The sequence below is a fragment of the Saccopteryx bilineata genome, chromosome 3, assembly GCF_036850765.1.
Source record: "Saccopteryx bilineata isolate mSacBil1 chromosome 3, mSacBil1_pri_phased_curated, whole genome shotgun sequence".
Lineage (NCBI taxonomy): Eukaryota > Metazoa > Chordata > Mammalia > Chiroptera > Emballonuridae > Saccopteryx > Saccopteryx bilineata.
Window position 1 is genome coordinate 29,055,257 of NC_089492.1, and position 22,046 is coordinate 29,077,302.

General features: G+C 38.8%; 1 protein-coding gene across 5 annotated transcripts in view; it reads right to left on the bottom strand.

Annotated features, from left to right (window-relative positions):
* OXR1 (oxidation resistance 1) overlaps window positions 1-22,046 on the bottom strand; it is a 535,173-nt gene that overhangs the window by 240,609 nt on the left and 272,518 nt on the right. For all 5 annotated transcript variants that reach the window (XM_066265827.1, XM_066265822.1, XM_066265824.1 and 2 more), the window contains one exon: window positions 15,631-15,830. In XM_066265827.1, coding sequence (XP_066121924.1) covers window positions 15,631-15,830 — 200 coding nt within the window. The remainder of the gene's footprint in view (window positions 1-15,630; window positions 15,831-22,046) is intronic.

Below are 22,046 nucleotides of genomic sequence, written 5' to 3' on the forward strand. Positions count from 1 at the left end.
TACAGACCAATATCTCTGATGAACATACAGTACAGGCAAAAATCCTCAACAAAATATTTGCAAACAAATTCAACAATACATTAAAAGGCTCACACACCATGATTAAATGGGATTTATTCCAGGGATGTAAGAATAGTTCAATATCTGTATATCAATCAGTGTGGTATACCACATCAACAAAACCAAAGTATAATAATTATATGATCATCTCAATAGATGCATAAAAAAGCATTTGATAAAATTTAATATTCATTTATGATAAAAACACTCAATAAAATGAATACAGCAGGAACATACCTGAACGTAACAAAGGCCATATATGACAAACCCATAGCTCACAACACACTAAACAATGAAATGCTCAAAGCTTTTCCTTTAAAATCAGGAACAAGACAAGGATGCCCATTCTCACCATAGTGTTAAAAGTATTAGCCACAGTAATCAGACAAGAAGAAGACATAAAAAGGCATCCAAATAGGAAAGGAGAAAGCAAAACCATCATTATTTGCTGTTGACATGATTATATACATATTTGAGTAGACACTGTTGTCAAAGAAGATGTACAGATGGCCTACAGGTACATGAAAAGATGTTCAACATCACTAATCATCTGGGAAATGCAAATCAAAACCACAATGAAATACCACCTCACAACTCTCAGACTGTATTATCAAAAAGACAACAAATAACAATGTTGGTGAGGATGTAAAGAAAAGGGAACCCTTGCATACTAACATTGTAAATGGGTGCAGTCATTATGGAAAACAGTACAAAGGTTCCTCAAAAAATTAAAACAGGACTACCACATGACCCAGCAATTCCATTTCTGGGTATCTATCCAAAGAAAATGAAAACACTAGCTAGAAAGATATATGCACCCCTATTTCATTGCAGCATCATTTACAATGGCCAAGCTACAGAAACAACTTCAGTGTCCACTGACAGAGGAATGGATAGAAAAGATGTGATATATGAATACAAAAGAATATTGCTAAGGCATAAGAAAGAATGAAATCTTGGATGGACCTAGATGGCATTACACTAAGTGAAATAAGTCAAACAGAGAAGGCCAATACCATATAATTGTACTGATACATGGAATCTGAAAGTCAAAACAAAGGAATAAATAAAACACGACAGAAGCAGACTCATATACACAGAGACTAACTGATGGATGCCAAACAGAAGTGGGCTGGGGTAAAAGATGAAGAAGGTGAAGAGGAATGAGAGGTATAAAAAACCAATTATAAACAGTTATAAAATCAATTCATCATGAGGATGCAATATACAGTATATGGAATACCATCAATACCATACCTTTGAACGGTGTCAGATGCTTATTACCCTTTGTTAGTTATATAAATGTTGAATATCTCTACTGTACACCTGAAACTAATGTAATTTTGTATGTTAATCATATTTTATTAAAAAAAAACATTTCCTGCTCACCTCTAACACAGCTTTTATAACACTTTTATTCTCTAATCCCAAAATGTCAAGGTCTCATCAAGATAATCCTCCGTTGCACTTTTGGTCATATCAATGACATAGTTTCATTTGTTTTCTAAATAACTAGTAGAGGCTAAAATGGGACAATTTTATTGGATTATAGAGCATGAGAATACAATACAGACTGCCTCTTATGGCCCTGATCATACTTCTCAGTTTCCTTTGCAGCCTACTGGTCTCATCCTACTGCTTAAATTTTGGGTAGGACTCATTTCTTCACATTTAACTCACTCTTCTTAAGAAACTCCTGCACACCAACATGCCAATTTGGACTGCTATCTTCATTCTAAACCTATCTCCTGAGCATCAGAACTGCATATCTAACTGCAAGTACCTCAAGTTCAACCAACCCATGATTAAACTCAATGTTCTATTTCAAAATCTATGCCTCGAGCATCTTCCATCTTTGTAAATGGCAACCCCCTCCTGAAATGTTCCAATCAAAGCTCAATTCTTATCCTGTAGTCTCAAATAAACATAAAGTCATTTTTCAAATTTATTTATTTATTTATGTATGTATATATGTATGTATTTATGTATGTTTGGGTTTTTTGTTGTAACAAAAATTTTTTATTGACTTTACTGGAGTGACATTAATAAAATTATATAAGTTTCAAGTGTACAATTCTATAATATATCATCAGTGTTCCTCTGTATATTATATTGTGTATTGGCCACCCAAAGTCACATCTCCTTCTATCAACATTTATCCCCTTTTTAGCATCTCTGACCTCCCCCCATCCACCTTTCCCTCTGGTGCTCTCCATACTGTTTCTGTGTCTCTGAGGTTTTTGCTGTTGTTCTTACTTAATCCCTTCACCTTTTTCACCCAACCCCCACCTCCTCCACACTGACAGCTGTCAGTCTGTTTCTCTGAATCTATGAGACTGTTTCTATTTTGTGTGTTTGTTTTGTTCATTAGATTCCACATATATGGGAGATCATATGATATTTGTCTTTTTATGACTGGCGTATTTCAGTCAGCATAATACTCTCCAGGTCCATCCACGCTGTCGTAAAAGGTTTCTTATCCACTCATCTATTGATGGACACTTGGGATCCTTCAAATCTTCACTATTGTAAATAACACTGCAATGAACATAGGGGTTACATATATTCTTTCAAATTAGTGTTTTTTGTTTCTTAAGATGTATTCCTAGAAGTAGAATAGCTAGGTCTTAAGGCAGTTCCATTTTTAATTTTTTGAGGAAATGCCATTCTGTTTTCCACAGTGGTTGTACCAATCTGCATTCCCACCAACAGTGCACAAGGGTTCCCTTTCCTCCATATCCTTGCTATCATGTAGGTATGCAGGAGTTTGTTTGTTGATTTATTAATGATAGCCATTCTGACAGGTGTGAGGTGATATCTCATTGTGGTTTTAATTTGCATCTCTCTGATGATTAGTGACATTGAGCATCTGTTCATATGTCTGTTGAACATCTGTATATCCTCTTTGGAGAAGTGTCTATTCAGGTCCTCTGCCCATTTTTAAATTGGATTGTTTGTTTTCTTTGTGTTGAGTTGTATAAGTTCTTTCTAAATTTGGGTATTAGCCCCTTATCAGATGTATCATTGGCAAATACGTTCTCCCATTAAGTGAGCTTTTTGTTTTGTTCATGATTTTCTCTGCTGTGATTATGCAGATGATTTGGGCTTTGTCCCCAGGGAATAACCAACTAAATTACCAGACATTTATGTAATATTTTGAAGACATTTAACTTTATCATTTTCAAACATACATAGTATCATGAAATAGGTTAACTGATAGATAACATTACTTTAAAACCAGCTCATTAGTTTTTCTTAGTAGGTATTTTTGCCTACTAGAAAGCTGTTTGCTAAGCTAATTTGCTGAACATAATATTTTTTGTATATTGACATCATATTTCCATTCCAAATTCACATAGGTTTTTATTCCTGGGTTGTATTACCACAAAGTCTTTTTTATCTCATTGTTTATATGCTCACAAAGTTAGAATTAGCGAAGTTTTAAATAGCTCACTAAAAGCTTGCTTGCATATAGATGACACATAATTAAGAGTAAATTTATTAAGAATGGTATTTGAAATCTTTATAATTGGGTTACTCAAAGTAATTAACCAGTCAAAGTAGTTTCAAAACCTCTGGCAGAAACAGCAATAGAAGCACTCCCCCAGTTGTTCCTGGTTTGTAACTATTTTTACATTCTTCTCAGTAATCTTCTGGTCAGAGATGTGAACATGGTCACATTTCATTGAGGAACATACATCCTGAAGTGCTTTCTACCTTTTGTTGTTGTTGTTTTTGTTTTAATGTGGGAAGAAACATCTTCCAATATGATTTGGAAGAAAAGTCAACTTAAAATAAAAACAGAAGACAACAAAGTTTTATTTCTGAGTGTGTGCAAGATCCTAGAGACTTTCAAAATACACTCTCTAAAGAATGGAAATATTGGCAAAATTTGGACCTATCTCACTATTCAAGCTGCCATTTATTCTATCATTAAAAGTTTAAAATAAAGTAGGTCGCGCAAAAGAATCTTTTCTTAAGGTGAAGGGATTTAGAAGTACACATTGGCAGTTGCCAAACAGTCACAGGAATGTAAAGTACAGCGTAGGGAATATAGTCAATAATATCGTAATAACTGTGCATGGTGCCGAGTGGGTACTGGACTCACTGGGGAGATCACTTCCTAAGTTACATAAACGTCTAACCGCTATGTTGTACAGTAGAAACTAATGCAGTACTGAATGTCAATAGTAATGGGAAAAAATTAAAATAAAGAAAAATAATAATCTTTTCTTTCCCAAGCCATGGTTTGGTGAAAAGAAACATTTCTACAAGTGCTGAAAAGTGGAAAAGGAAGTTTTAATCACTAACAGGGCTACAGGGCTTATTTTAATAGGGATTTAGAAAATTTCAAAGAGGATTATGATTATTTATCAGCCATGAAACAATGTCCATTTTAATTATTCCACAATTTTAACCAGTATAGGTTTAATTAGACTATTTAGAAACCATTAAGTAAACTGACAGGTATAATTTATTTTTCACAAGTTGTAAGACTATTATGGTGCAACTCAAACACCATAGGAACACGAGTTGCTCAGGAGAACCCCAGAGTTATTAAACATTTCTTAATCCACTTATCACAGACAGGATTATAAACTGTGTTTCTTGATTTGGGGTTGATTACTTCTCACAGAGAACAATCCCAGAATTAGGGCAACAAAGAAGGCAAGTGCACAAAATATGGCGCTACCTTGTACAATCAGAGCCGCACGCTTGTCTAGTGCACCACCTCCTACACGGGCATCAAATGAACATTTCTCTCCCTTCTGAGTCTACCGCCTCCTGCTCTGTAAAGTTTAAAACTGCATAAGTGTTTAATAAAAAATAGCAATTTTTTTCTGGAGAAAAATAAAGCTGTCATATTTATTCTAGAATTGAAAAGCAGTTTCTGTCCTACAGGATAGACCTCATGTTTTAAAGTAGGTTTTAAATGGAATTAACAAAATAATCTAAAATAAAAATCCAAGCAAATGCTCCCCAGATTCACAGTTACTGAACAAGGTCTACTTATCACACAAATAAACCAAAACTTAAACATGAATTTTAAGTATCTTCAAATTCACTATCTCAACCAAGATTACACATCCTTAGGCAATATGCATAAAGAAAAAGAAAGAAATAAAGAGAGAGAGAAAGAAAGAAAAAAAGAAAGAAAGAAAGAAAGGAAGGAAGGAAGGAAGGAAGGAAGGAAGGAAGGAAGGAAGGAAGGAAGGAAGGAAGGAAGAAAGAAAGAAATGGCATTTGTACACAGGCACCTGGAGTTCAAACCCATGAAAAGCCCATGTCCAGTTAGGCAATTCCAGATTCCATGTACCACAAGAAACTTCAGCAAAACAATAATTTCCCCTCAAAATTCTTATGACCCGGAAAATCTAAAAAATCATAAAACTGTCAAAACAAACTTCACAACAAAGTCCTTTTTCTCAAGAACATAATTTAATTTGAACCCTGAGAGCATTTAACCATTTTAGCGTCTGTCCTTAGAGGCCAAGATGGCTCTGCTGATGAAATCTCAGAGCCTCCCTGCTTTTAGGGGAAGCATCTCTTACTTGAAGAGAAGGTTCTGGTTCAGCGGTGACCTAGTTTCATGCTGTAGAATGTGTAGCCTGCAGTAAGATTAGTTTTTTCCTTTTTTCCCCTCTCCTGTTAAAGAATTTTCACTTTAAAGTTGATCTTTTCTTCTATTCTTACAATTAAAAAGTCTGCCTTCAACATGAAAGGAACACAGGTATGTGATACTTTAAATGCCTGCTCTACTGAAATTTACAAGCAGTTAAATGTGCATCTTGCTTTCTCTTTTTAGCATTTCCAAACTATTACTGTTTTAATTTTGCCAATTACTCAGTCAAGTTCCCAGAGAACGCCTAATTCTGTAGGCTGTCTTTTCAATATATAAGCTTCCTGAGGTTTCTAAGATACAGATTTGTATATTTAACTTGCTTCGTTAAACTTGGGAGGTTGAAGGCACTCTATCCTACAGGTAAGACAAAAGACAAGAAGATCATTGGATTTCAGATTTTACAGTTTCACAGACCAGTAAAATTTGAAGAGTATTTTGTGGACATTCCCAACTTAATTATGATAAGTCAGGAGACTTAAAGAAAAAAAATCTTAATGCAAAGACTGTCATCTGTGGTGATCACATTGTAAGACTTATAAATGTAGAATCACTATGTTGTACACCTGAAACTAATATATTGTAATGCTATATGCCAACCATATTTTAATAAAAAAGTAAAAAAGAAAAGGCAACATCTGTACATACACACACAGAGTCTACAGAACCAATACAGGTACTATACCATCATTTTAACACAAGGAAGGTGATGAGAAAAGAAGGAAAGGAGAAAGAGGGGAAGAAGAAAGAGAGGAAGAGAGAAAAGAAGAAAAAAGCAGGGAGAGAGGAATCAAGGGAGGAAGAAAGAATGGTTACTTTAATTGGATGAATGCAATTTCATGGAAAACTAGTGTTCTTTTTATAATGAATCTGTTTCACCATCCATGATATGTGCTACCACTTGGGCAACCACTCCTGAGTTCTCGGTCAGTAATCTAATTTCGGCCCTGGCTGGTTGGCTCAGTGGTAGAACCTTCACCCTGTATGGGGAGGTCCTGGGTTTGATTCCTGGTCAGGGCACATATGAGAAGCTTCCATTGCTTCTCCACCTCTCCCCGTCTCGCTTATCTCTCTCTCTCTTTCTTCCCCTCCTGCAGCCATGATTCAATTGCAGCGAGTTGGTCCCAGGTGCTGAGGATGGCTCCATGACCTCCACCTCAGGTGCTAAGAAGAGCTGGGTTGCTGAGCAACAGAGCAATGTCCCAGATGGGCAGAGCATTGTTCCCTAATGGGCTTGCTGGATGGATCCTGGTAGGGGTACATGCGAGAGTCTGTCTCTGCCTCCTCTCCTCTCACTGAATTTTTTTTTTTAATAAATTTTTATTAATGGTAATGGGATGACATTAATAAATCAGGGTACATATATTCAAAGAAAACATGTCTAGGTTATTTTGTCATCAAATTATGTTGCAAACCCCTCGCCCAAAGTCAGATTGTCCTCCGTCACCCTCTATCTAGTTCTCTGTGCCCCTCCCCCTCCCCCTAACTCTCTCCCTCCCTCCCTCCCATGTCCTCCCCCCCCCCACCCTTGGTAACCACCACACTCTTGTCCATGTCTCTTAGTCTCATTTTTATGTTCCACCAATGTATGGAATCATGTAGTTCTTGTTTTTTTCTGATTTACTTATTTCACTCCTTATAATGTTATCAAGATCCCACCATTTTGCTGTAAATGATCTGATGTCATCATTTCTTATGGCTGAGTAGTATTCCATAGTGTATATGTGCCACATCTTCTTTATCCAGTCTTCTATTGAAGGGCTTTTTGGTTGTTTCCATGTCTTGGCCACTGTGAACAGTGCTGCAATGAACATGGGGCTACATGTGTCTTCACGTATCAATGTTTCTGAGGTTTTGGGGTATATACCCAGTAGAGGGATTGCTGGGTCATAAGGTAGTTCTATTTGCAGTTTTTTGAGGAACCACCATACTTTCCTCCATAATGGTTGTACTACTTTACAGTCCCACCAACAGTGAATGAGGGTTCCTTTTTCTCCACAGCCTCTCCAACATTTGCTATTACCCGTCTTGTTGATAATAGCTAATCTAACAGGAGTGAGGTGGTATCTCATTGTAGTTTTGATTTGCATTTCTCTAATAACTAATGAAGCTGACCATCTTTTCATATATCTGTTGGCCATTTGTATCTCTTCCTGGGAGAAGTGTCTGTTCATGTCCTCTTCCCATTTTTTTATTGGATTGTTTGTTTGTTTGTTGTTGAGTTTTATGAGTTCTTTGTAAATTTTGGATATTAGGCCCTTATCTGAGCTGTCATTTGAAAATATCAGTTCCCATATAGTTGGCTGTCTGTTTATTTTGTTATCAGTTTCTCTTGCTGAGCAAAAACTTTTTATTCTGATGTAGTCCCATTCATTTATCTTTGCCTTCACTCCTCTTGCCATTGGAGTCAAGTTCATAAAATGTTCTTTAAAACCCAGGTCCATGATTTTAGTACCTATGTCTTCTTCTATGTACTTTATTGTTTCAGGTCTTATATTTAGGTCTTTGATCCATTTGGAATTAATTTTAGTACACGGGGACAGGCTGTAGTCGAGTTTCATTCTTTTGCATGTGGCTTTCCAGTTTTCCCAACACCATTTGTTGAAGAGGCTTTCTTTTCTCCATTGTGTGTTGTTGGCCCCTTTATCAAAGATTATTTGACCATATATATGTGGTTTTATTTCTGGGCTTTCTATTCTGTTCCATTGGTCTGAGTGTCTATTTTTCTGCCAATACCATGCTGTTTTGATTATCGTGGCCCTATAATATAGTTTAAAGACAGGTATTGTAATGCCCCCAGCTTCATTCTTTTTCCTTAGGATTGTTTTGGCTATTCGGGGTTTTTTATAGTTCCATATAAATCTGATGATTTTTTGTTCCATTTCTTTAAAAAATCTCATAGGGATTTTGATGGGAATTGCATTAAATTTGTATATTGCTTTGGGTGATATGGCCATTTTGATTATATTTATTCTTCCTATCCAAGAACAAGGAATATTTTTCCATCTCATTGTATCTTTTTCGATTTCCCTTAACAATGCTTTGTAATTTTCATTATATAGGTCCTTTACGTTCTTTGTTATGTTTATTCCTAGGTATTTTATTTTTTTTGTTGCAATCGTGAAGGGGATTATTTTTTTGAGTTCGTTTTCTAATATTTCATTGTTGGCATATAGAAAGGCTATAGACTTTTGTATGTTAATTTTGTATCCTGCGACCTTACTGTATTGGTTTATTGTTTCTAATAATCTTTTTGTGGAGTCCTTCGGGTTTTCGATGTATAGGATCATATCATCAGCAAAAAGTGATAGCTTTACTTCTTCTTTTCCGATATGGATGCCTTTTATTTCTTTGTCTTGTTTGATTGCTCTGGCCAGAACTTCTAGCACCACGTTGAATAAGAGTGGAGAGAGTGGACAACCCTGTCTTGTTCCTGATTTAAGGTAGAAAGTCCTCAGTTTTATGCCGTTTAATAGGATGTTGGCTGATGGTTTATCATATATGGCCTTTATCATGTTGAGATATTTTCCTTCTATACCCATTTTGTTGAGAGTCTTAAACATAAAATTGTGTTGTATTTTATCAAAAGCCTTTTCTGCATCTATTGATAAGATCATGTGGTTTTTGTTCTTTGTTTTGTTGATATGGTGTATTACGGTAACCGTTTTGCGTATGTTGAACCATCCTTGAGATTCTGGGATGAATCCCACTTGATCATGATGTATTATTTTTTTAATATGTTGTTGTATTCGGTTTGCCAGTATTTTGTTTAGTATTTTAGCATCTGTATTCATTAGAGATATTGGTCTGTAGTTTTCTTTCTTTGTGCCATCCTTGCCAGGTTTTGGTATGAGGGTTATGTTGGCCTCATAAAATGTGTTTGGAAGTATTGCTTCTTCTTCAATTTTTTGGAAGACTTTGAGTAGAATAGGAACCAAGTCTTCTTTGAATGTTTGATAGAATTCACTAGTATAACCGTCTGGGCCTGAACTTTTATTTTTGGGGAGATTTTTAATAGTTTTTTCTATTTCCTCCCTGCTGATTGGTCTGTTTAGGCTTTCTGCTTCTTCATGACTCAGTCTAGGAAGGTTGTATTGTTCTAGGAATTTATCCATTTCTTCTAGATTGTTGTATTTGGTGGCATATAATTTTTCATAGTATTCTACAATAATTCTTTGTATTTCTATAATGTCTGTGGTGATCTCTCCTCTTTCATTTTGGATTTTATTTATTTGAGTCCTGTGTCTTTTTTCCTTGGTGAGTCTTGCCAAGGGTTTGTCAATTTTGTTGATCTTTTCAAAGAACCAGCTCCTTGTTTTATTGACTTTTTCTATAGTTTTTCTGTTCTCTATTTCATTTATTTCTGCTCTGATTTTTATTATCTCCTTTCTTCGGCTGGTTTTGGGTTGTCTTTGTTCTTCTTTTTCTAGTTCCTTAAGGTGTGAAGTTAAGTGGTTTACTTCGGCTCTCTCTTGTTTGTTCATATAGGCCTGAAGTGATATGAACTTTCCTCTTATTACTGCTTTTGCTGCATCCCACCTCTCACTGAATTTAAAAAAAATTATATATAAAAATATAATTTTATTTTATTTTTGTTTGGAAGAAGAGAACTTGACCTGAAAGACACTGTTTTAGTTTAAATCTTTCACTGTTCAGATGAGGAAAGGAAGTGATGCTAACATTTATGTAGTCAGTGGCAGAAGCAGGGTAGAAAAAGCACTTTCCTTTGCCATGGTCCCAACAGCGTGGGTTACTCTCCTTGATCTGATCTAGCTCTAGATTCTGAAGCAAGGGCACATATGACGTGGAACTGCACAGGTCTGCCTGAGGGGGCCAGGAGAAGTTTTGGATGCTGTGTTTCATTTTCTTCACTCACTTTGTGCCTAATTTACGATTCTTTGAGACATCTTCACATGCAGTCCTCTCAATTAAGAGTAGCAAATAAACAGTATTATAGATACCTGAATCTATTATTTGGTTTCATCTTTTATCCTTAAGTCAGGACTATTGTTTCCTTATATCCATTGTCAAACTCCAGTAGTTTTGTTGACTGTAAACAAAAGTTGGAGTAGTGCCTGACCAGGTGGTGGCACAGTGGATAGAGCATCGAACTCAGACACAGAGGACCTAGGTTTGAAACCCCAAGGTCATCGGCTTGAGTGTGGACTCATCTGGCTAGAGCATGGGCTCACCAGCTTTAGCACAGGGTCGCTGGCTTGAGCATGGATCATCAACATGACCGACCCTGTGGCCACTGACTTGAACCCAAAGGTCTCTGGCTTGTAGTCCAAGGTCACCAGCCTGAGCCCAAGGTCACTGGCTTGAGCAAGAGGTCACAGGCTCCGCTGTAGCCCCTCCCCCCACCCCCCCCACCCCATTAAGGCACATATGAAAAAGCAATCAATGAGCAACTAAGGTATCGCAACGAATCTCTCTCTTTTCCCATATGTCTGTCCCTATTTGACCCTCTCTCTGTATCTCTCTCTATCTCTGCCACAAAAAAAAAGTTGGGTTAGTAAAAAATTTTATTCTATTGGCATCTTTTACCCATTAGAGTTGGTCTACTAACTTAGTATTGTATTATTCTAGTTTTAATTAATACTTCTATTTATTAAAAACATTCTATTATTTTTAAATAAATAGATAATTAAAATTCTTAAGTATTTGAAGAACTTTAAATATCTAGTCCAGTGATTTTTCAAACTATCGGCTACAATTCTGTGTCGGTAGTTGAGCGTGTATACAGTGGGGAGGTGGTATAAAATGCACTGGGAAGAATTCTAAGCCAATCCCAAGATTCCCACCCTGTATAGTCCCTGGGACTGTTATGTACACAGCTGTATAATCCCAGGGAACATGAATGGACACTCCCAAAGTCAGGTTATGCTGACTTTAAGACAGGGAGATCATCTGGGTGGCTCTAACCCAATTACACAAACCTCTTAAAAGCAGAGCGCTTTCTTGGCCAGCCTCAGGAGAGTAAGTCAGGAATTCCTATGAGTAGGATCTGACTCACAGCTATTGGCTTAAAGATGGAGGAGATCACATGACAAGGAGAAAGAGCAGCCTCTAAAGAATGAGTGTCCCGGTTGACAACCAGCAAGGAAATGGAGATCTCAGTTCTATAACTGCAAGAACTGACTTCTGCCAACAAGAAGAAAGAGCTTGGAAGCTCATCTTTCCCAAGTTGATCCTCCAGATGGGAACTCAGCCCAGCTAACACCTTGAGCTTGGCCTCGTGATACCCTGAGCAGAGAACCTAACCATGCTATATATCAATAGATGGCTGACTTACAAAACTGTGAGCAGATAAATGGGGGTTGTTTTGAACAGCTAACTTTGTGTCAATTTGTTTCATAGTAATTGGAAACTTATACAGTACTTCATATGGTCAGCTGCAATAATAAGAGAGGAAGAGAAAAAGTACTCAGAAAGACACTGTTTTGGTTTAAATCTGTCACTGTACAGATGAGAAAAGGCAGCGATGGTAACGTTGATGCAGTCAGTGATAGAAGCAGAGTAGGAAAAGTGCCTTCCTTTGCCACGGTCCCGACAGCATGATTACTTCCTTCTCAATTTATCTGAAGGGTCATATTTCACATGAATAGAGAATAGATTTTTCCCTACTTACTCCAAATCAATGACACTTTATTATACTTCTTGTAAAACAGGTTATTCTATTATTAAAAAGTAATGACTTTATACTGTGCCATTTTTTTTTTTTTGCTGCTAAACCAGCTTTTTTTCTATTGTAAAAAGTAATTAAGAACCAGGATCTGTTGCCTATACAAGGAAGCTATAATTTCTCTTTCCTGGAGTTTCCTCACAGGAAGTCAATCATAGGTTCAGGAAGAATAAAAGCTGTGAGATAAAAAAGGAAAGAAAGAAGAAAGAAAGAAAGAAAGAAAGAAAGAAAGAAAGAAAGAAAAAAGGAGAGAGAGAGAAAGAAGAAAAGAAAGAAAGAAAGAAAGAGAGAAAGAAAGAAAGATAGATAGATGGGTGGGAGGGAAGAAGGAAGTAAGGAAGGGGAAGAAAAGAAAGAAAAAGAAAGGAAATAATTCTAGAGAAGCTACTGTGGCGACTCGGCAACTAAGAAACACTTAAAAACCCCAAAATTTTCTATTTATTTATTTTTTATTTGAAAAGACTTAAATTCCCAGAATCATTGCTTTAAATTTAAATGTAGTATTTCACATAAATATAATACTAGACTTCGTTGATAAATTTATATGTAGTACTCTAATTGGCCACAAGAGGGCTCTCAGGTTTTTCCAGCTCTGTGCACCACAGATTGAGACATTTAAAGATATCTTTTCATGAACGGACATATTGGCTGGTGGATGAGTTAGTTGGCATGGATTCCTTAAGTGACATTATCTGGGAATTGCAGTAAAAATATTACTCCACTACATTGCTTACAGAAACTTCTCTAGCTCATCTCTGCGCAGAGGGAGGATGTATCCTTCTGAGTGACACAGAAGGCTGACTACAAAATGTCACAAGAGAAAGTTAATTCATTTGCAGAGTCTGCTTTCTCTGGCTCATATCTCCTTCTTTAATTTCTCTAAGGTTCTATCTCTCATCTATAAAAATAAGGAGTATAACTCTCAGAGTTCTTCTGAGAGTGAGCGAGGCAGAAGAAAGGAGCTGAACTTGTGGCAGGTATATAGAATTCCCAATAATGGTCTTTTTAATGGTTATTGTTCGTTACCAATACTTTCACTGGAGGATGTTGACATAGACTTCTTTTGTGAAATTATCTTTCAATACAGGTGATTACATGGTTGCAAACATTTCAGCCGTAAAAATGTCTCCAGACCCAAGTTAGTAGAAGGGTTACATAAACAAGTAAAGCACCTAATTCAGCTGGCGATTTTAACATAATAGACATGCCATTGATATCGATTATGAGTCCGAGTGCTTCAAATTCAATAATTAAAACTTCACAGAGCTATTGAAAATAACTCACAGTTACTTCTGCAGTCAAACTCGCCAGTTAGACCTCTATTTTTTAGGTATAGCTCTCTATTTCCTGTGGCCAACCTGGTCAGTCTTTCTCATTTTCTCGTCCTGAGAAAGTATTGAGTTTGTATGGTAAACTATTTTCCAAAGGCAAAATACTGAGTCTTCCTAGCCAGTTAATAAATCAAAAAAAGCAATAGAAGGTGGTGGACATGTTGAAGGGCAGGAGGAGAAAACAACTGGAAAATGGAAAGGCAGTTGTATAAAATTTATGGGCCTCTCTTGATTGATTTGTAGAAATCTGCTACAATAAGTTTTAAAAATGGAAAAGTGAACCTGTCTATACAGTCATATATCAATTCTCATTAGTTGACTATTGACATCCTTAAAGACATCATGCTCGCTGCCTATTGGAAAATAAGACTTAAACATCTTAATCTGTAAAGAGGAACCCTGAAAGTATTAATAGATATAGGAAGAGTGGCTACATAAAGTAATGGAAATGAAGATACTACCAGACCTACATGGAGGCATGTCTTCAAGCTCAAAGGGAAGTAATTTAATCCAAAGACACAGGAAAATGACTTGACAGGGTCATACAGAAAATTGGTGTGGGACTCAGAATTAGAAATAGGATCTCCTGATTATCATTTCTAGATAGGGAGAATAAAATATCTGAGAAAAAAAATTTCAAAAATCTCTTTTATATAACTTTGGTAAACTCATTAAGACACAGTCTGTACTACTGAGGCTTTTGGATATGACCAGATCTCTCCAAAATAAAATAATATACAAGGCCAAAGCACCCATCCTCTTCCTAGGTAGATTTATCTCCTCTATGCACACCCTCCACTGTATACCATATGTTTGGCAACTTTTGTCTAAATCGACCTAAGACACTGAAAATTGTTTTCATTACTTGAAAAGCATGGATAAAGGCATGATTGACAAATATTGTACATAAAAGCCGGTAACTCAACTCATTTAGATTGATTACCTACAACACTCTAAGTTAAAATTATAGGATATTATTCTACATGGGAATAAAAGTGAGACCCACAAGACCCTCTCCACAGACCCTGTCACAGGACCGGCTCTGGGTGCGATTAAATCTCCTCAAAGCGAGGTACTGTAGGGGCCCAGGACAGACCTACAGTGCCATCTGTTCTCCCTCAGAATGTAGAAACTTTCTATTTTGTCAGTGGCTTTGTTAGTTACAGGCCGACATCGACCGCTGTCTCAACAAACTGACAGAATAGGGACAGAGACTGGAGAGCCTCCAGGGAAAAAGAAAAGAACAAAAACTAAAACCCAAAAATGGCGCTGGCCCAAGAACAGCGAAAACGAAAATGGCAGCACCTAGGCTAAAAACGTGGAAGACCAGCTATATACTTGACTCCCCTCAGGCCAGATAGAGAGGGTCCTTCAGCCTGCTCTCTTACTTAACTTTGCTGAAGGTTTTCGGTATTTTTCCATCTTCATGTTCAGACCACATTAGGAAGTGCAGCAGAAAGATATGCACGTTGTCCAGTGGTAGTCAACCTGGTCCCTACCGCCCACTAGTGGGAGTTCCAGCTTTCATGGTGGGCGGTAGCGGAGCAACCAAAGTATAAATAAGAAGATAGATTTAACTAGAGTAAGTTGTTTTATTAAGATTTATTCTGCCAAACTTAGTGAAAATCTGACATAAGGTACTATTATTATATGCTTTAACTTGCTGTAACTCTGCTTTATAAATTTTATAAAGTAAAGTTACTTCCCTACTTTATAAATCACCATTACTGTGGAAATGGTGGGCGGTTAGAAAATTTTACTACTACCAGGGATACAAAAGTGGGCGGTAGGTATAAAAAGGTTGACTACCCCTGTCAGAAAGAGACGCACATTATATTTATATAAATAAGGGAGCATGTCACTTAGACCCTCCCAGTCTCAGTGCTGCCTAGACAGACCGCATCTATTCCCTGCCGGAACGCGCCAGTGCTCACCGATTGTGTAGAACCGCTTCAGCTCGCTCCTCCGGGCAGGGTGCTTCTGGTTATTCGCCGTGTTGTTCTGCTCTTCTTCAATGACCGGCGGCGTCTTGGGTGCAGGGGGCTTACTGGCTTGAGGCATTGGCTTTCCTGCGCCGGCTAAAGGGTTGAACCCGGGAGCGGAGATATCCACCGACTGGGACTTTTTCTTCAACCTACAGGCAAAGAATACCACATGCGGTGACTGCTGCCTGAGGAAGGGGTACACTCGTTCCACATTGACCTCCACCTTTATTTTATTTATTTTTTAACAACTGTGTTATGTTTGGCTCTAAATAGAACAAAGTTTATTCAGAAATTATAAACCCTCCTGAGAAGATTTTGAATTCTCCAACTATTTTTGAAACTAGTAGGGAAAAAGAAATCTTCTCCCTAACCATTTGGAAAGGTTTCACTAAAACATGTTAAAATGTAAGGTGCTAAAAGAACTTCTGTTTTGCTAATAATAGCAAACTAAAATGTGGTGTCACAGATAATGCATTTGGCCATTGCTCTTGGTTCTGAAAGGAGTATTTTTTTAATGCGCTAGTCAAACACTAGTTAAAAAGAAATGACTGTAACCCAGGAAAGGATAATGAGATGATTATCTGGGCGAGCAGGGGCTGCCAGCGCTCTGCTGTTCCATCTGTATCAGCGTCTCAGCTGTGAAAATTACAGAGCTCACGTTGCTTCTCCGCACACTCTCAGTGACAATAAAAGTATGGCTCACGTCTGCATTTTAAAGAGCTGACACCAGGCCAAACTTGGACAGCAAAAAAAGCTATCCATAAAACCTTTCTCCCGCTCATGCATGAGAATGTTTCTCTTGGTGTACAAATCACTGGTAAACAATATAAGCTAAATTCAAATACTTCGAGTTGCATAACTTGATATTTGTAATGTCACTGAACCCTAAAAGCCCATCTTACTCTTGGCCCTGAATACTTCCGGAAGCCAATGTTGTATTCTTTTTTTCAAGTCTGATTCCCTATAAAAAAACAAGTTGGTAATTTTATTTTATGATTTTAGTAATCACACCTGAACATTTGCAGTTTTCTAAACATTCATACATCTTCTCACCTCCAGGCTTTATTTCTATTTCCTGGAAATGCAGTACATTAATTTTCATTTTCTGCACCACCCTGCTAGAGTCAGCTTCAGCATGGCCTCCTGTAGAGGGCTTACTAAAACATGAACCTCGGCAGCCCCATGCCACTTCCCAGAGAGGGTTATTCATCACTAACTCTCAATGAGCTGCTAGTAATCTGAATTTACCAGAGCAAAAGCTTCATTAAAAAAATAGAATGTGCCTGACCTGTGGTGGCGCAGTGGATAAAGCGTCGACCTGGAAATGCTGAGGTCGCCGGTTCGAAACCCTGGGCTTGCCTGGTCAAGGCACATATGGGAGTTGATGCTTCCAGCTCCTCCCCCCCCTCTCTCTCTCTGTCTCTCTCCCTCTCTCTCTCCTCTCTAAAATGAATAAATAAAAGAAAAATTAAAAAAATAAATTAAAAAAAAATGTTTAAAAAAAAAATAGAATGTGTTGGCCCTGGCCAGTTGGCTCAGTGGTAGAGCATCGGCCTGGCGTATAGGAGTCCTGGGGTTGATTCCCGACCACGGCACACAGGAGAAGCGCCCATCTGCTTCTCCACCCCTCCCCCTCTCCTTCCTCTCTGTCTCTTTCTTCCCCTCCCGCAGCCAAGGCTCCATTGAAGCAAAGTTGGCCCAGGTGCTGAGGATGGCTCTGTGGCCTCTGCCTCAGGAGCTAGAGTGGCTCTGGTCGCAACAGAGCGATGCCCTGGATGGGCAGAGCATCGCCCCCTGGTGGGCGTGCCGGGTGGATCCCGGTCGGGTGCATGCGGGAGTCTGTCTGACTGCCTCCCCGTTTTTGGCTTCAGAAAAAATACAAAAAAAAAAAAAAATAGAATGTGTCAATAGTATAGGATTCATGAATAAAAGTAGTGTTTACTAAATTGTAGTTTAACTCATTATCACCTGCATTTTGTCTGCAATATCCACATATAACCTTTATTACCGACTTAATATTTATGAAAACTGACTTGCTTTATCCAAATTGCCAACAAATTCATTAATAAGTATTCAATGGCCTTAGTCATAAGAAATATAAATGAAGACTGCATTGCACTGCCTAACCAGGTGGTGGTGCAGTAGATAGAGTGTCAGACTGGGACGTAGAGGACACAGGTTTGAGACCCCAACTTTGCAACTTGAGCAAGGGTTCATCTGATTTGAGCAAGACCCACCAGCTTGAGCCCAAGGTCACTGGCTTAAGCAAGGGGTCACTCAGTCTGCTATAGCCCCCTGGTCAAGGCACATATGAGAAAGCAATCAATGAAGAACTAAGGTGCCACAATGAAGAACTGATGATTCTCACCTCTCTATCTTCCTGTCTATCCCTAACTGTCCCTCTCTCTGTCTCGCTTTGTCTCTGTCACACAACAAAAAAAATGTATTGCACTAATAACACACCTACCAAGATAACCAAAATGTAAAAGACATGGTATTAAGTGTTGGGATGAGGAGCAGTTGGAATTCTCCAGTGATGTTGGTGGGAATATAACGTGGGCCAACCACTTTAGACAGCTGTCTTGTACTGTCTGCTCTGCGGAGGCAAGCATCTCTTGATTCAACAAAGCTATTCCCAGAAAGTACCCTACACAAATTTATGGATATGTTTTCCCAGAGATACAGTCAAGAATGTTCACAAAAGTACTATTTATAGTACACAAAAAACAAAAATAAGCCCAATGTCTACTCATAGTAGAAATGGTAGAATAAACTGTGATAATACTTATAAAATTGAATTTTATATAGCAATAGAAGTAAATAAACTATAACTATTTGCAACAACATGGGTGGCTTTCATAAAAAAATAATGCTAAAAGGCCTGACCAGGCAGTGGTGCAATGGATAGAGCTTTGGCCTGGGACACTGAGGACCTAGATTCAAAACCCTAAGGTCAACAGCTTGAGTGCAGGTTCATCCAGCTGGAGCGTGGGGTCACTGGCTTGAGCACAGGGCCACTGGCTTGAGCATAGGATCATAGATATGATCCCATGGCCGCTAGCTTGAGCCGAAGGTCACTGGCTTGAGCAAAGGGTCACTGGGTCTGCTGTAGCGCCCCCGGTCAAGGCACATATGAGAAAGCAATCAATGAACAACTAAGGTGCTGCCACTATGAGTTGATGCTTCTCATCTCTCTCCCTTCCTGTCTGTCTGTCCCTCTCTCTCTCATTAAAAACAAAAATGCAAGAAAGTACATACTATATGATTTCATCTATATAAAGTTCAAGCAAAAGCAAAATTACCTATGATATTAAGACAACAGAAGGGGGATTAGAAGAGGGAAATGGGTGGAGGGAGGTAAGAGAGGGTAAAAGGGAGGTAAATGATGCTAGAAGGTGGTGAACACACAGTCCAATATACAGATGCTGGGTTATAGAATCATACTCCTGAAACCTGGGTAATTTTATTAACTAGTATCACCTCAATTAACTGAGCAAAAATAAAAGTGTGGGTGGGATGACTGCTGGGGACTGCATACATACACCAATGGAGACATGAAGGGGCTTCTGGCAGATCCCGATTCTGGCACCAGGATGTATTTATTTTGTGAAAATCTAATCGATAATTTTACAGTTTTTCTGGGTATATGTAATACTTCCATCAAGTTTCCATAAGAAATTAACTTTTTAACTTATTCATTTACAATGAAGATTATAATATAGTTACTGAATGGCGATGTGCCACAAAAAGGTGACAGTAAAAAGAAAGCATGGTATTACTGGCCTGTAGCCTCCCAGAGACAGCGAGGCTACCATGAATCTAAGGAATAAGCCTTTCCCCGTTGGGGGTAGCTCCTCAGCGCCATCCCCCTGCCACTCGGGAGCTGAAAGGGACTGGTCATTCTTTCCTTGACCGGCTGCTCTGCACCAGGGACTCTTCTGGGCACCAGGGATACGCAGTGAACTAAACCGGGAGAACCTCCACCGTCACCGAGTCCTCGTTCCTATGGAGGTAGACAAGTGGTAAGTAAATAGCAAACCAACAAATGACAAATCAGGTAGTAAAAAGCGCGATGGGTTAAAATCAAATGAAGTACAAGGGACATGGAATACAGGCACAGGTGCAGGCACTCCTAGGAAGGACCAGAGGGAAGGAGCCAGGAGCATCCCTGGGGGCGCAGCGTTTCAGCAAATGGGGACCTTGCTTCATGCCTTAGAGCAGTGATTTTCAACCTTTTTTGAGCCACGGCACGTTTTTTACATTTACAAAATCCTGGGGCACACCACCTACCAAAATGACACAAAATGACACTCTTAACTGTTAGAATTTATTTAAAGTTTAAATAAATTACATTTATTTAAAAAAAGTTAAATAAAAAAGGATAACCCCCTCATATATACAGTCCCACGTAACATCCCTCATATATACAGTCCCACGTAACAATCCCTTATAAATACAGTCCCACGTAACATCCCCTCATATACAGTCCCACGTAACATCCCTCATATATACAGTCCCACGTAACATCCCTCATATATACAGTCCCACGTAACATTCCCTCATATACAGTCCCATGTAACCTCATATATACAGTCCCATGTATCCCCTCAAATACAGTCCCATGTAACCTCATATATACAGTCCCATGTAACCTCATATATACAGTCCCATGTATCCCCTCATATATACAGTCCCGCTAATAGATACTGGAGCTTTCATCAAAGTTGTAGGTTCAAATCAATTTGGCAAATACTCTCTCTATATAGAGACTGGACAAAGTCAATTTTAGAAAATGTTGGGTACTTGTGTAACATCATAAGTCCTCAGAGCATCTCTACTGTCAGATTGAGAAGTTTGCTTTCTAGGTAAGGATTCTGATAAATACTAGAGTTCTCCCTGAGGTTGTGGGTTCAAATCCCATGGTCAGCTGGGTACAGGGGCCTTGGTTCTGTCTGTTTTGATGGTGTATATAGAGATTTGAGCTCTTTAAGAAGATAACCCTTCAGGAGGCCATATACAATATAGATAACATTGTGATGCATTGTATATCACCCTCTGCAGGGCCTTTTTTTTTAAAAAAAATAAAGGTCAAATATCTATATACACCATCAGGATAGACATAACCAGCTGAGGCTGAGGCTTCATCTAGTGGTGGCAACATTTACCTCCAGTCCTGACCAGGATTAGAAATCGGGACCATGGGGAGGAGTAGCAGCTTCAACTACTCGCTGAGGCCACACAATGACAAGTGTGCGGCAGCCCGAGCGGGGACCTTCCCGGGTGTGGATGAGAGGCGGCCTACTATTGGTTCATCGCTAGTAGTCGGGATGAATCCTAGAAGGTGATTGGTCAGTGAGCGTTCCCTGTGCCTCCACTCTTCCTGTCGCTGATAGCTGGAGGGATTGTGAGGGGAATGTTTATGTTCGGATGGAGGCAGCTGGCGGCGGGCTGGATAAATAGCCTCCGCAGGCTGTATCCGGCACACGGGCCATAGTTTGTGGACCCATGTTTAATTTCCCCACGGCACACCTGACCATGTCTCGCGGCACACTGGTTGAAAAACACTGCCTTAGAGGAACACGGTGTGTCTGGAGCAGCGAAAGGGAGGCTGAGGAGCAGGAGCTGAAGTCAGAAGGTGGTGCTGGGGGCACGGGAATGACAGCAGATCACAGAAAGCTTCAAGGTCATTAGAATGAGGCCAAGAGAGGGTTTGAGCAAAGGAGTCATTGTGTGATCACCTAACTTAGGAGAATCACTCTGGTTGCTTTACTGAATTGAGGTTGAAGACTGTACCTCAAAGTTAAGCATACTCCATGCAATGTCCTTCAAGGAGTAGCCACCAGCAGTCCCCAGTGAACCACATACTTGAGGAAGCGTGGGTCACTTTGTGCAGGGTCATCTACTTTTTATTAACAACTTTGCCTTCCCACTGGCACCTTCTTGTCTTAGCCCAGAATTCGCAGGCTGGAGCTAGAAGTTACAGTTGTGCTATGTGCAACCACAGAAGGTATTAACATTAATAAGAAGTACTGTAGTTAAGAAATAAGTTGCTGGTCACCAGGGAAACAAAATTAATTTGTCCCAGCACGGCTTTCCAGAAAAGCAACTTAGACACACAAAGCCTGAGACTATACTATAGACACTACACTGAACCCTATAAACTCCCACAAATCACCCACATTTTACTGCTATCACTGACAAAACTATCAATATGCTGTAGTTCATTTTATAAACTTTACTTCAAAGTTAAATTAGAATTTCAATATAAACCAAGTTTTGGGGGTAGAAAGGGAGTTTGGGAGAGTAGGGATGTAAAGGAAAGTTGCTAAATTTTAGAGAAAGAAAGCCAAGTGCTCTCCAGTTCT